Source organism: Borostomias antarcticus (genome assembly GCF_949987555.1).
Source record: "Borostomias antarcticus genome assembly, chromosome: 14".
Taxonomy (NCBI): Eukaryota; Metazoa; Chordata; class Actinopteri; order Stomiiformes; family Stomiidae; genus Borostomias; species Borostomias antarcticus.
This window is the reverse complement of record NC_140247.1, coordinates 13,952,631-13,967,026: the sequence shown is the minus strand read 5'-3', so window position 1 is coordinate 13,967,026 and position 14,396 is coordinate 13,952,631. Positions and strand designations below refer to the sequence as shown.

Here is a 14,396-nt window from a genome sequence, read left to right as displayed (position 1 = left end):
GAGCTACATTTTGAAGCCACTTGTAACATTGCCCAACAGGCACGGTTCTCTGTGGTGACGTCACTTATGGTAAGAACGGCGGAAACAGCCGGATTACCGCCGTAGTCTCGTACATATACATTCGCCAACAGTTCTCGTTAACTAATCCCAAAAGATCTATATTTCATCATCCTACCATCACATCTGCACAAAATTAGATTTTATATAATAGCCTAATACTACTGCTGCTGCTATTACTACTACTAGCCTAGCCTACTACTAATAATAATAACAACAAAAGCATCATACACTAGTGAATCCATTTAGCCTATATTTTTGCTAATTTTAAAAGGGGTTAAACTGTAAGATTAAACGAGAATTATTGTTTCTACGATATTAGTGGATAATGAGAACATCATGCGAAATTTTTTTTTTTCTCTCCTAAACCTATGGTGCCAGATCTTTGGACGCGTTATCTGTAATGAGCATAATCTTGGAGCCGGCAGCAACATTTCACGGAGACTATACACCGTACATTACATGTGACAAATAGTAGACTCTTGAATCTTGTTTTGGGTTTGAAGCATAAATCGAACTGAACTCAGTCGGAAAAAAGATCCGACAAGTCGCTGGTGGCGGATGAATATATCATCCAGACATTGCGTGACGCGTTTCATCCTCCTGATAAAAGCCGGACTGCTTTTCTAATCACCGGCATTTTCAGCACCATCACCACCGGTTAACATTCGGGTCGCCCCTTCAAACCTAGTCTATTTATCGTTTTTTATTTATACACTTTGTTTACAAGATGCCAGGATTTTCCGACAGAGATCGCGGTAGAGATAGAAGGTAAGTGTGGTTTTTACTAAAGTATTTTCCGTGTCTTAAACGGAATGAAGCTCCTCGTGTTATCGATAGCAATGGCTCACCAGATGGAAAGACAACCGGTCAACGGAAGAATCTTTTAAATGATTAAATTAAATGATTAAACACGCATACGTGTTTGTTTTGTAACTACTGCTTTTCGACGACAGTAATTGGCATTACATCTGAAAGTCGGAGACATTTTTAATAATTATCAATTTCCTGGCAGGCTAGCTAGCTAGCTAACGTTTGCTATTCTAAGCAGTGGAGAGCTAGCTAGTGAGCTATGCTAGCTTAGTGCTACATATCTGATGGCCTTGTGCGGTTAGATTGAAGATGGAAGGAGGACTTGCGAGCTGGTCAGAAACAAGTCTCTATAATAATATCCTGTTATGGCAGGTCTAGTACTGCTTTTCTTAGGGGAATGGTCCTACAGCCTCGATGTTAAGGTTCAGGATGCCGGTTCAGGGTCTGGGTAACGGTAGCTAGCGGTAGCTAACAGCTATTCGCCATGTGGCAGCCAGCAGTGAATGCGGATACAAAATGCCGGCCGGTTTTTCCATTGTTCCTCTACAGGCTCAGATGAATATGGCGGATGTTAAAAATGTGACGCAGTTGGATAAAAAAAAAAGATGTAATACGTTCGTCAGTGGGGTTTTTTTGTGCGTAAAGTCACGGATAAAACCGGTATTATCGTGTTGTGTAACTTTTATTCCTAGACTGTTTTTGGCTTTTAGCTGCGACGGCCTCATGGCATAGCGAGCTATTTGGACTGGAGGCTGGTTGACCATAGTTCATGGTCACCGCGATGCCATTTCGTTACTGAATTAAATTCCCATTTCAACTCCTCCAGTTATGGTAGTGGTCCACCCCGCTTCGGCGGTGGAGGTGGCGGCCGAGGTGGCGGCGGGGGCAAGTTCGGCAACCCCGGCGAACGGCTGCGCAAGAAACACTGGAACCTCGACGAACTGCCCAAGTTCGAGAAGAACTTCTACCAGCAGCACCCCGACGTCGCCCGCCGCTCTCCGGTAAGTACGGCACGTGGGGCCGTCCAGATGCTGTGACGTCAGTGGGGTGGTTGTATAACTGCTGGAATGTGCACGTGTTGCGTTGTTGCTGGGTGAGTTTTATTTGGCTGGCTAGCCACCACATGTGCCTGTCCAGGCCCCCGTCCAACTCGTATTCCTCTCATTACAGCAAGATGTCGAGCTGTACAGAAGAACCAAAACAGTCACAGTGAAGGGGAGAGAATGTCCTAACCCCATCATGAAATTCCACGAGGCCAGCTTTCCAAGTAAGCAAGGCACACCACAAATCCTCCTCAACATTGTACTTTTGAATGAATGTTTTATGTACTATGCCGGACTGCCAGTGTTTTTTTAATCACATTTTACCTTTTTGTTTGTAGCTTACGTGATGGATGTGATCAACAAAGCGGGCTGGGCCGATCCCACTCCCATCCAAGCCCAGGGCTGGCCTCTGGCTCTCAGTGGGAAAGACATGGTCGGCATCGCTCAGACCGGTTCTGGTAAAACACTCGCTGTAAGTCCGCTTAATCTCAGGGTTTTTTTCTGGGTCAAAAGAAACGCATCACATGACCTTGACATTCTATTGAACCGTTTGGATTAGTTGTGTTCACTGACACGCTAACTCTCGCTTGCTATAGCTCCTGGGTTGTAGTTGTACTCTTGTCCAAGCTCTACTTGTCCAAAGGCTTCCTTTCAGCTGTTAGTCATGTTCAGTGGCATGTAGGGGTGTAGTGGAAGATAAATCCAACTTATTTTACCCCCTCTTTAAAATGAGGCTGAGTTTACTCACCTATTTTAGGATCAGCTTTTAATTAATCAGAGGAGAATAAGGGGCAGAGTTTACCTATTTCTATATTTACCACCACCTTTGGTGGCATGCGATGGCTGCCATAGCTTATTCCAGTTGCTTGTTTCTCTGGCTGTACAGTAACCCAGGGTTCTCTCCTCCAACAGTACCTTCTGCCGGCCATCGTGCACATCAACCACCAGCCTTTCCTGGAGCGTGGAGACGGACCCATTGTAAGTACAGACCCTCCCACAGGAGTATCTCGTATCTGCCACACAATACTAATCAGCTCACACCCCGTTTGAGGCAAATGCAAAGGTTCATCAAATCTTCATGTTCAGGAATGTCCTGAAGTACAGGATTTGTGTGCAATGAAAAGTCTATTGATTGAAATGAGCTGTAAAGAAAATGCATACTGATTAGTTCAATGTACATTGATTGCTGCACGCGTCAAACATGTAATCTAAGGGACCCTCTAAATGGTGTTTAACGGCAGTACTGAACGTTTCCCCCGCAGTGCCTGGTGCTGGCCCCGACCAGGGAGCTCGCTCAGCAGGTCCAGCAGGTGGCAGCAGAGTACGGCAGAGCTTCTCGCCTGAAGTCCACCTGCATCTATGGCGGGGCACCCAAGGGGCCTCAGTTACGGGACCTGGAGAGGGGTAGGTTTCACACGCTTACACGGGATTAAGTCTAGTAGATGATTAAATTGGGGAATCTTAATTTGCATGTCTTTAGAAATGGGCTCTCACGCTCTGACCCACAAGGCTTGGCTTGTATGTTGATTTGGGAGATCAGGGGAGTGGCCTTTTGTCTAAACCAGCACCTGAGTTAAACCACATGCGTCTCTCTCCCAGGTGTGGAGATCTGCATAGCCACGCCAGGTCGCCTGATCGACTTCCTGGAGTGTTCGAAGACCAACCTGCGCAGGTGTACGTACCTGGTGCTGGACGAGGCCGACAGGATGCTGGACATGGGCTTCGAACCGCAGATCCGCAAAATAGTGGACCAAATCCGTGTAAGTCTTCAAACCGTCTTCAAACCGGGGATCTTATTACAAAGCTCTTAATTTAATTCCCACTTCAGTCGCAACACTACGGTCTTTGTCTGTGAGGGAGGGACAAAAGAGAAATTTGATCAAAGTGAGTCGATGACTGAGCTCCGTCTTATGGCCTTCTCCAGCCTGACCGGCAGACGCTGATGTGGAGCGCCACCTGGCCCAAGGAGGTGCGTCAGCTGGCGGAGGACTTCCTGAAGGAGTACGTCCAGATCAACGTGGGCGCCCTGCAACTCAGCGCCAACCACAACATCCTGCAGATCGTAGACGTTTGCAACGACGGGGAGAAGGAGGACAAGTGAGTTTTTTAGTTTTTTTTTAGTTTGACGATCCGTTGGAAAAATTGAGACGTTATTTGGTCGTTTGAGCCTGGTCTGCCGAGAGCCACGTTGGGAAGTGTAACCGAAACCTGGTCGTTACTCCTCCTCCTCCAGACTGCTGCGCCTCCTGGAGGAGATTATGAGTGAGAAGGAGAACAAGACCATCATCTTTGTGGAGACCAAGAGGAGGTGTGATGACATCACCAGGAGGATGAGGAGGGATGGGTACGTAGCACAGGACAGCCCTGATCTGTATACAGGGGTGGGACATCTCCAGTATTCAGACGTTGCTGTTCCTCTTAAGCTTTGCTAACTATGGATAAATCTATTTTGTAACAGATTTCCCTGCCTGTAATGTAATAGTTTGGTTCCTTTTCTGTGGATTAAATATTCCTTTTTTTTTTTTTTTTCACCTTCAGCTGGCCAGCAATGGGTATCCATGGCGATAAGAGTCAACAGGAGAGAGATTGGGTGCTCAATGGTGGGTCTGGGTTGCGTAACGTAACCCTATTCATCTTGTCTAACGTGTGAATTCATTTCTTTCTGAACTTGTCTTGGAAGCTAAACTGTCCATTTATTTTTTTTCTCCAGAGTTCAAGTACGGCAAAGCCCCCATCCTCATTGCTACTGACGTGGCGTCCCGGGGTCTAGGTTAGTGTTGCTCGCCCCTCTCTCTCTCTCTCCAGCACCAACCTTTTACCTTCATCTGACAAAGAAAGACTGCTTTCTTTAACTCTTCTGCCTCTTGAGTTTCTCCCTGACCCTGAAGGAGGGCTCTGATTGGGCCCCTGAAGGAGGGCTCTGATTGGCAGTGGCTCGGCATGATGCGCCGGGCCTCCGCGGGCCAGGAGGAGGAGGGGGGGACTCTTGGAGAGGTGTCCTGCCTGCCTGGGGGGCGGGGTCCCTACCTGGGGGGGATCCCCAGCCAGTCCTGGGCCCTCGGCCCCAGGCTGCTACAGAGGTGACTGGGTCCGCGTGCGGCTTACTGTCCGCGCTGGCCTGTCTAAAATGCGTGGAGAGGGGGGCTACCTAGCCGTGTACCCGCCCCGCCTCACACGCAAACAAGCGTGCCTCTGTTCTCTGACATCTGTTTGGACGGCTTCACTCACCCAGGCTCTCGCCGGCTCCCTCCCACAGTCCACCGTCTTGCATGTCCCGTTTGGGGCCCGTGCACTGCAAGCCGAGCTGTGGACGAGGGACGCGGTGTCCCTGCAGCGTTACCGCCGGTCACGGAGGGTGACGAGTGTGTGTGTGTGGGAGTCCTAAACGTGTGTCTGGAGAGCAGCGGTCTCCATCTGGCTACGCTCACCTCTGTAGAGACATGGCTGCTGCCGCTGGCGCCAGTGACAGTTTTGGACAGACCGAATCCAAGATGGCTCTCCTCCCTCACCTGCGTTAGCGTCATGTCCAGACCTGCCGTGGAGACAGTTCTGGTCACGTCAACGTTGGTCCTGGGGGCATATCTTGCCATGACGAGACTGTGGGTGGGGTGGTGGGGCACGCACGAACAAAAGACTGATTTTTGGGTGCTATGGGGTGAAGGGAGTAACTTGGCCTTTTGTTTTATGGGCCCCACCACATCTTAAAAACGGTCAGGCCGTGGCACGAAACGGCTGCAGTGAGGCCCTTTTCATAGCCAGCTTCCTGTGAGCGTGTGACTGAAGCGGCCTTGGTGCTTAAGCCTGTAAGGTTCTTGCTGCCACGCGAGGAAGCGTTTAGCGGCCCGCTGACACTCGGCAGCACTTGGTAGCGTGGGGCGTTGAGCTGCCCTGGGAACAGACAGGGGAATGCATACTCCTACAGGGTAAGACTTCTGATCCATCCATGGGAAGGGAGTTAAAGGGGGGAGGGGGGTTCTACTCTGGATTGGAAGCATGTTGGGAGTGTGCATCGTTCCTCTCTTCCCATTGTAGTCTCCCCACAGATTTGTAGTCCCCCCACAGATTAAGAACCTCCTGTTCTGTCTAATCTTTGTCATTTTACTCCGCTGGATTAGCCAGCCACCTACGGCAGAATCTATACTAACTGTTCCTCTCTCTTGATTGGCTGTTGTGGTGGCGATGGGTGTGCGCACGCTTCCTCTTTGCGCTCTACCCCTCTCTCTCCCCTCCCGTCTCGCCCCACTACACAACGCCATCCCGCAGATGTGGAGGACGTCAAGTTCGTCATCAACTACGACTACCCCAACAACTCCGAGGACTATATCCACCGTATCGGCCGCACGGCGCGTAGCCAGAAGACCGGCACCGCCTACACCTTCTTCACACCCAACAACATGCGCCAGGCTGGCGACCTGGTGTCCGTGCTGCGCGAGGCCAACCAGGCCATCAACCCCAAACTCCTCCAGATGGCTGAAGACAGAGGAGGTAAATCAAATTGGTGAGATACAGGACCTGTGGTTTCAGCTGCAGCCCGTTTTTTCCTTTTTCCCTTATCTATTCTGTATCTTTCCTTTCTCAGTTTTGGCTTCTCCCCCTTTTTTAATGTTACGGTTGCATTGGACACAGCCAGAGCTGTGGTATCTCAGTCCAAGTCAAATTGTTTTCTTGGGTCTTTTTGATTTAAGTAGTGCCATGTTCCTCCTGTTCTTGCTTTCTTGTCCTCATTTCATATTCTTGGAGCTGGTGGTGTGCAGCAGGGCTGTGTTCTGAGTCCCTTGATTTTCTTTCCCCCTCAGGGCGTTCAAGGGGCGGCAGAGGTGGCGGGTTTAGAGACGACCGCCGAGACCGCTACTCCTCAGGCACCGGCCGGCGGGACTTCGGCAATAGTTTTAGGGACAGGGACAACGATAGAGGTTTTGACAGTGGACCAAAGAAGGTATTTGGCACCAACACCCAGAACGGAGGCTACGGGGGCGGGGCGAGTGGTAACGGCTTTGGAGGCAGCGGTGGCGGCTACGGCAGCAACGGACAGTCGAGCTATGGCTCAGGCCAGGCTGGGGGGGCCTTCGGGGCGCAGAGCTTCCAGCCCCAGCAGTTTGGAGCTGCCCAGGGCGGGGCCCAGAACGGCCTGAGTCACGGCCAGTTCTCCTTCCCACAGCCTCAGCCCCCCCAGCAGGCTCCCCCTCCCCCGATGGTCCCCTACCCCATGCCGCCTCAGTTCCCACAGTAAACCACCCACCCAGCAACACATTTAAAAGTCAAGTAATTTATTATTATTGCTTTTTTTTGTCTACTCTTCAGAAATGTGCTCTTTTTTTTTTCTTTTTTTTTTTCTTTTTATCTTTTTTTTTCTTTTTTAATTATTTACATAACAGGGTTAAACCGATTAGAACCTCTATCGAGTCCTTGTGGGTCTGCAGTGCAGGAAGTGACGACGCACACTTTTCTGTCTGCTCCATTTGTTACATTCCTCAGTAACGTTAGTCTTGTTATTTTGTACTAGTTAATTGCAAATGTATTGATTGATTTTTCCACCTGTACCGTTTAAGTGACCAGATGTTATGATAAAACTGGGGGGCACTGCATGGCCTTCCGAATAAAAACCCAAAAAGAGATCTGGTTCTCTGGCTGTTCTTCTGCATGTTTTAACAAGGTTGACTATTCTAAGACATTTAATTTAGTCAGACAAGAAGCTGTGCACAAGGTATCACTGCAAACCATACTATATATATATACACACACACACGCACGCACATGTATATAGTGGGACATTTTGCATTGATTTTTATTTAAAAACACCCAAATCAGCGTTGTGTTCAATGGTGAGCTAAGCAGTCCAGGGTGTTGTACTTTGTGTTATATGATGGTGGTCTGTAACCCTGACCAGCAGGAAAAGGTCAATGACAGTTTGGTGAGTTATGATTATGATGGTTCATGGCTATGTGATAATGCTGAGCTTGAAGCATAAAGAGCATAAACATGTCTAGTCCCTGCTCTTGGCTGGAGACCCTGTGGACCAGATGGCTGTGTACCAGGAAGGAACTGAGAATGGAATAGCTACTCCAGACTGCCATGTCCTGTTTTGCGAACAAGATTTTATACAATAAGTACAAGAGCAGTAGGTGTGCAAGAGCTGTCTTGGTCAGATCAAATAAGCATCTACATACAAGACAACTCCATACAAGGGAGTTTTGATTTGCAGCAATTTTGGCCAGCAGGTGGCAGTACGCTCTTACCTAGCAGCTCCTCGCCTGACTACCTGCAGTGGAAAGGCCTGACTACGAGCAGTGGAAAGGCTGCGTAAAAGCCTGCTCGAGTTTTTACTGGAATAATTCGATGAGATCTCTTAAAACTGAAACATGTACATGTATTGGCCGTTGGTCAGGAGAGGCATCTATATATTAGGACTATTTTGGAGGTCGATAAATATGAAAGCGGGTGAAAGTGAGATGTTAGAAGGGGTGAGTGCAACCTAGTTTCCCATCTACATTATATGAGGAAACACTTTTGTAGACCGTGCGCCCTCGTCGCGCCACACATGAATCTCGTCAGTCAGTCAGTCAGTCAGTCATCGCAGTGTCACCCCCCGGGGTGCGGGGCGTGGCCGTGGGAGATAGACCTCTAAAAGGCCTGAACATACGTCCCCGGTCCCGGGGCTGTGATTGGGCGAGAGGTATGCCTGGCGTCCTGGCTGGATAAACACCGCGGCGCCGCGTCCTTCTGTGGGGCGCTGCTGTTTACATTCCTGCTCTGTTTGTTAGTGGCGGCCGTGCCCCTCTGGGTGACAGATGCTTCTCTCACCCGGTTGGATCGTCTAAAGCCACACCTCAGAACTCAACCCACCCTGGACGGACCACGGAACGGCGAGCTGTTCAGTTCGAGTCGTCTTAAATCAACGGATTGAGGACCCAAGATTAAAAAAAATACCATTCATTCATTCATGAAAGCCAGTGACGGTTGAAGTGATACTGACGAGCAACGCGGTGACACCTGTGAACACTTTAACACGTCGCCCCCCGACTGTGACAGGACAGAAGCAGGCTACGCCGGACCCTATATCCACCGTAACCGCCAGGAACACTGTTTAGAGGTCAAAGGTCAAACTGAACGACTAGAACGGCTCCTACATCTTTATCTGCCATGTGGAACAGAGGAGCTGCCAGTTAAAACTCACTACACAGTAGTAATGTTGTCTATCCTGGAGGAGCTACCATAGTTAAAGCTCACTACTCAGTAGGAATGTTGTCTGTCCTGGGCAGTATGTAGTCCAGTGGTTTGAGAATGGGCCAGGCCACTTGACAAGTGATTTATCATCAATCATACCCTTGAGCAAGACACCTAACCACACCAGTAGCTCATGAAAGCTAGTTGGATAAAAAGCGTGTGCTAAAATGTATCCATGACGCATAGCTAGTCCCCATCATAGTCAGGCAGGGTTATAAAACATGTTTACAGCACTGCCTGGATGGCGGACTTCATATCCATGGTGACTCAGTGAAGAGTGACGTGATTGGAGGGCCGGCCAAGGCCCCGCCCATGATGGCATTGTGAATGGGAGACAGGCTTGCGCAACATGAAGTTTAACCTGGTGGGGTGTGTGTGTGTGTGTGTGTGTGACACCGTGGTATGCTGTCTCCGTGGCACCGCGCCCTGCCGCTATACAGTCAGGAAGTGGACCTGAACTGATGGTTATCATCGCTACTGTAACAGGTGGGTGAGGTGGGGATCAAACCAGCAACCTTGTACCACTAGACCAAAGCGCAATGTCCCGAGATCCGTGGAGATCTGTGGGCTTTTCGGTGCCAGGCTGGGCTACTCTTCACACCATCCTTATTACATTACATTACATTACAGTCATTTAACAGACGCTTTTATCCAAAGTGACTTACAATTATTGCATTTAACATAGTGTATTATTACTTTCCAGAACTCAAAATGCATTTCCTTTCTGAAAGTGACTAAGAGCATAATCTGGTGCTGAAGGCAAAGTGCTAGAATAGCAAACTAAGAATACAATAGGTGCTTAAGAGGGAGGATCCTGGTAGTACCTCTTGAAGAGGTGAGTTTTGAGCCTGCGGCGAAAGATGGGCAGCGACTCTGCTGTCCTGACGTCAGTGGGCAGTTCGTTCCACCACTGCGGGGCCAGGACAGAGAAGAGCCGTATGGGGGGGGGGGGGGGTGTAGGTCTTGACCATGGCCGGGAGGTAGGAGGGATGGTTACAACCTGAACTTCCTGTCTCCACAATGAGCTGCCCCCTGGTGGTTCTCATGAGATGACCGTATGGTTAGTCTCCCAGGGCGTCCTCCAGTCCCCACCAGATTACAGGTTACCAAGACTGTCTGGAGATGACAGAGGGGTGCAGTCAACCCTTCTCTGTTTGTCTGCACATCAACTCAACCATGTCTGTCTGCACATCAAAGTATTTTTGGAGTCTTGATCCCAACCCCCTTCCCCCCACCATCCACCTCCTCTGCTCTTCCTCCTCCTCTCCTCCTCCTCCAGGTGCAGGTGTATGGGCGTCGGCCCTAGGAGTACCTGCTGTAGGCGTGGGCCTGACACACCCAATGAAAGCATGAGCCTTTGGCTGGTCTTTATACTGGGGAGAGTCACACTACAGCCCCCCCAATCAGACGTTCACCATCACTACAGACCCAATCAGACGTTCACCATCACTACAGACCCAATCAGAGGTTTACCATCACTACAGACCCAATCAGAGGTTCACCATCACTACAGACCCAATCAGAGATTCACCATCACTACAGACACCAGACACCCACGGCAAGGGCACATTCTTCTCTCTCTCTCTCTCTCTCTCTCTCTCTCTCTCTCTCTCTCTCTCTCTCTCTCACTCTCTCTCACACTCTCTTTCTCTCCCTCTCTCCCTCTCTTTCTCTCATTCTCTCTCTCTCATTCTCTCTCTCTCACACAAACACACACGCACACACACACACACACACACACACACACACACACACACACACACACACACACACACACACACACACACAGGTACTATATTTGAGCCTATCTGTAGAGGGTCAGTGGGGCCCCCAGCCCTGCCCATGTGCAGTCCACATTCCTGAGAGACCTTGACTCCTCTGAACCTCAGTGGGTGGAGATCACTCATTGATTATTAGCCAAGCACACACGCACACAAACACACACACACACACACACACACACACACACACACGCAAACACACTCCCCCAAATCAGCCGTGGGCTCCTCAGTCCCTGCTCTACCAGGGTTTTACAGCAGCTCACTGGGCGGACAGCGCTGCAGGAATGCTGCTGCACCTGACCTGAATAACTACAGCGTGTGTAACTACACTTGAATAACTACACTGTGTGTCACTACACATGAATAACTACACCTGAATAACTACACCGTGTGTAACTACACCTGAATAACTACACCTGAATAACTACATTGTGTGTAACTACACCTAAATAACTACACCTGAATAACTACACTTGAATAACTACACCTGAATAACTACACCGTGTGTAACTACACCTGAATAACTACACTGGGTGCAGTTTTTAGAGCTGGTGATACCCCCGCTGTGGAACACAGAGTCGGCTTCGGGTCTCTGGACTGGACTGTGACACTGAGCTCTGTTCTAGCTCTATGGACTGCTCTATGACAGAGCGACTGTATACGGCACGTAGCTTGGGAGGTAGAGCGGCCGGCTGGGGATCACAAGGTCCCCGGTTCAATCCCAGCTCTCGACGGTGTGCTGAAGTGTGCTTGAGAAAAATACAGCGCAGTACCTGGTACCATCACCTCACTGCAAGAAGGTCCTGGGCCTTTCTGTGCAGAGATAGTATGTTCTCAATGTGTTCGCCCCCCATAAAGAACCCAATACAAAAAAACGTGCAGAAGAACAGATCGCTAACGCTGTCTGTCCTTGATGAAGATGGACAGGAGTCCTTGGATTGGTCCCCGGGCGCGTCCCCTGCACGCTGCCTACTGTCTGCACCCGGCTGCCCTTGGGGCAAGTGTTTTGTACGACAAAAAGCGACTGTAGGACTATCAGAGCTCTGTTGTGACTCTACAGACCGCTCTAGGACAGGCCAGTCCCTGAACGAGACCATTTCAAATGATTCCGGCATGAATCTGAAAATTGAATGTACACAACGTCTCCCTTTACCAGCAGAATCACAGGCAAGGAAGTCTGCACACATTTAAACACACAGGAATGCAGGTGGGGAGGAAGACAGCCTTGCAGAGAGAGAGATGGAATGAGGGAGAGAGAGAGAGAGAGAGATGGAATGAGGGACAGAAAGAGAGAGTGACAGAGAGAGAGAGAGAGAGAGAGAGTGACAGAGAGAGAGAGTGACAGAGAGTGAGTGACAGAGAGAGAGAGAGAGAGAGAGAGTGGCAGAGAGTGAGAGAGTGACAGAGAGAGAGAGTGGCAGAGAGAGAGTGACAGAGAGAGAGAGAGTGACAGAGAGAGAGTGGCAGAGAGAGAGTGGCAGAGAGAGAGTGGCAGAGAGAGAGAGAGAGTGGCAGAGAGAGAGATTGATAAAGCAGGGGAGCATGATGGAGGGCAGGAACAGGTCCACCCGGTCTGCTGCTCCAATAAGGACACACCTGTTCAGAGGGGCGGAGCTAGCTGGCCACACTTAAACTGGGCAGAGGAGACACCGCCAAACAGAGAGAGAGAGAGAGAGAGAGAGAGAGGAAAAGAGGTGAAGAGTGAAAGAACCAGAGAGGGACTGACACTGCGACGCACACAGCCAAGATGTTCAAGAAAAAGGAATACAGTCCTGTGAAGATCAGCAAGTAAGTCTGTGTGTGTGTGTGTATGTGTGTGTGTGTGTGTCATGTTTCTTCTCTGTTCTCTTGTCTCCTGCGCTGTCTATTGTCCCTGGTTGGTGGCAGCTCAGCCTGGTGGTGTCGGGGCCCTCGGGGCGTTGATCTGGGATCTGGTTCTCTCAACACGTGTGTCTTGAACGACTGGTACAAGAGGCGCCACACTCTCCCAGACAGTATCAAATCTAATGATTATTCTGGGGTCTGTGTTTCAATTAAGACGTTTATTACGATAAAGAATGTCTTTATTCTAGTAGTAGTAGAAATGTATTTCAGTCTTTAGCAATTGACACACATAGGTATTGATTGAAATATAAAAAACACAACATAGGAGTAAGACTGAAGTGTGGAGGCTGAAGCCATAGCTTATAATGCTACCCTAGTGAATTGTGGAATGGAATAAGGTGGTTCATGCCATTCAGATATATTAACATGAACAGCTTCCAGTAATGATTCTTCAAGAGATCAGTCATTTTCCAAATGGTGGATATTGCATTTTGGAGTGAAGCACTTTAGTTTTCATGAACTAACATTGATAAAGATGACCTGAGATACTGAATATGTACTAGAGAGATAAGTAAGGGATAATACATGACGAGACATGCTGTTATTGAAAAATAATGCACAACTCGGGGCTAATTACCCCACGAGGTGAAGCCCAGTAATGAGCAGTAGAAGGGACTTCCTGTCCGATCCTCGGAGGTGAAGTGACGGCTGCTCTCACCAGCGTGCGTCTCTCCAGCTTGGTTTGGATCAAGGCTTTCATTTGAGCTCCGGTTAAAAATGCTTTGTGATGTGATATCTGCAGGACAAGGGATGATCTCTCTGTTACGTAATCTGTACCGTACTTTATCACCTCAGGCCTGATAAAGAGACAGGAGAGAGTGTTGAATTGTATAGAGCTGTTAGAGTGTTGGGTTGTAACAGTGAGAGAGTGTTGGGTTGTATAGAGTTGTAACAGTGAGAGTGTGTTGGGTTGTATAGCGTTGGAACAGTGAGAGTGTGTTGGCTTGTAATAGTTACACCATGGTCAGACTGGATGCGAGAGCGCCGTGAAGCGTCAATGCTCACACAAGCAGGAGTCTGGCTGTTCACACCAGAAGACCAGGAGTCTGACTGTTCAATCAATCAATCAATCAATCAATCAAAGCTTTATTTGTATAGCGCATTTCATACCCAGAGGCAACACAATGCGCTTTACAGAGAACAAGGGAGGTGGGCAGACATCCCACCCCTACATATTCCAGAGGGAAGCAAAAAAACAGTAATCACCCGGGGGCCAGATAAGTGAGCTGTAAAAATTCTTCCCTGACCCCTCTCAACAAGGCAATCGAGCAAGCTCCAGGAGTATGTTTGTCTACCAGCTAAGAACATTTATAAAGCAATACATTACATTAAATTACATTTTCAGAGTAAGAGAGGCTAAAAAACATCATAGGGGAGACATGGCAAATACTGGTGTGTGTTTGCTATGGCCCAGGCCTAAAGCCAGAAGTGGGCTGGTGTATGTCTGTGTGTATGTGTGTGTGTGTTAACTAAATGCTATAACATCCACAGCAGACACAGAGGTATCTATCGGACTCAGGGAGGTCTGCTGGTGACAGTGGGGCATCCACTGGACCTGGTTAGAAGATAGGAGGGAGAGAGAGAGGAACTAGGG

General features: G+C 49.1%; 2 protein-coding genes across 3 annotated transcripts in view; both read left to right on the top strand.

Annotated features, from left to right (window-relative positions):
• The first annotated feature begins 701 nt into the window (after window positions 1-701).
• Window positions 702-7,511, top strand: ddx5 (DEAD (Asp-Glu-Ala-Asp) box helicase 5). 2 transcript variants are annotated; one of them, XM_084448916.1, is made up of 13 exons: window positions 702-828; window positions 1,697-1,871; window positions 2,041-2,137; window positions 2,252-2,385; window positions 2,826-2,891; window positions 3,176-3,317; window positions 3,513-3,673; window positions 3,838-4,010; window positions 4,147-4,257; window positions 4,452-4,513; window positions 4,624-4,683; window positions 6,177-6,398; window positions 6,710-7,511. In XM_084448916.1, exons 1-13 carry the CDS (start codon window positions 788-790, stop codon window positions 7,141-7,143), a joined length of 1,878 nt encoding a protein of 625 aa, XP_084305042.1. In that variant the 5' UTR covers window positions 702-787; the 3' UTR covers window positions 7,144-7,511. The 2 variants fall into 2 exon arrangements, with proteins under 2 accessions (XP_084305042.1, XP_084305043.1); XM_084448917.1 differs by having other exon boundaries at window positions 6,177-6,411; window positions 6,710-6,890.
• Window positions 7,512-12,665: 5,154 nt separating this feature from the next.
• The window catches only part of evplb (envoplakin b), a gene marked incomplete at both ends in the record, with an annotated part of 18,222 nt that continues 16,491 nt past the window's right edge, over window positions 12,666-14,396 (top strand). The window contains one exon of the mRNA XM_084448496.1: window positions 12,666-12,706. Coding sequence (XP_084304622.1) covers window positions 12,666-12,706 — 41 coding nt within the window. The remainder of the gene's footprint in view (window positions 12,707-14,396) is intronic.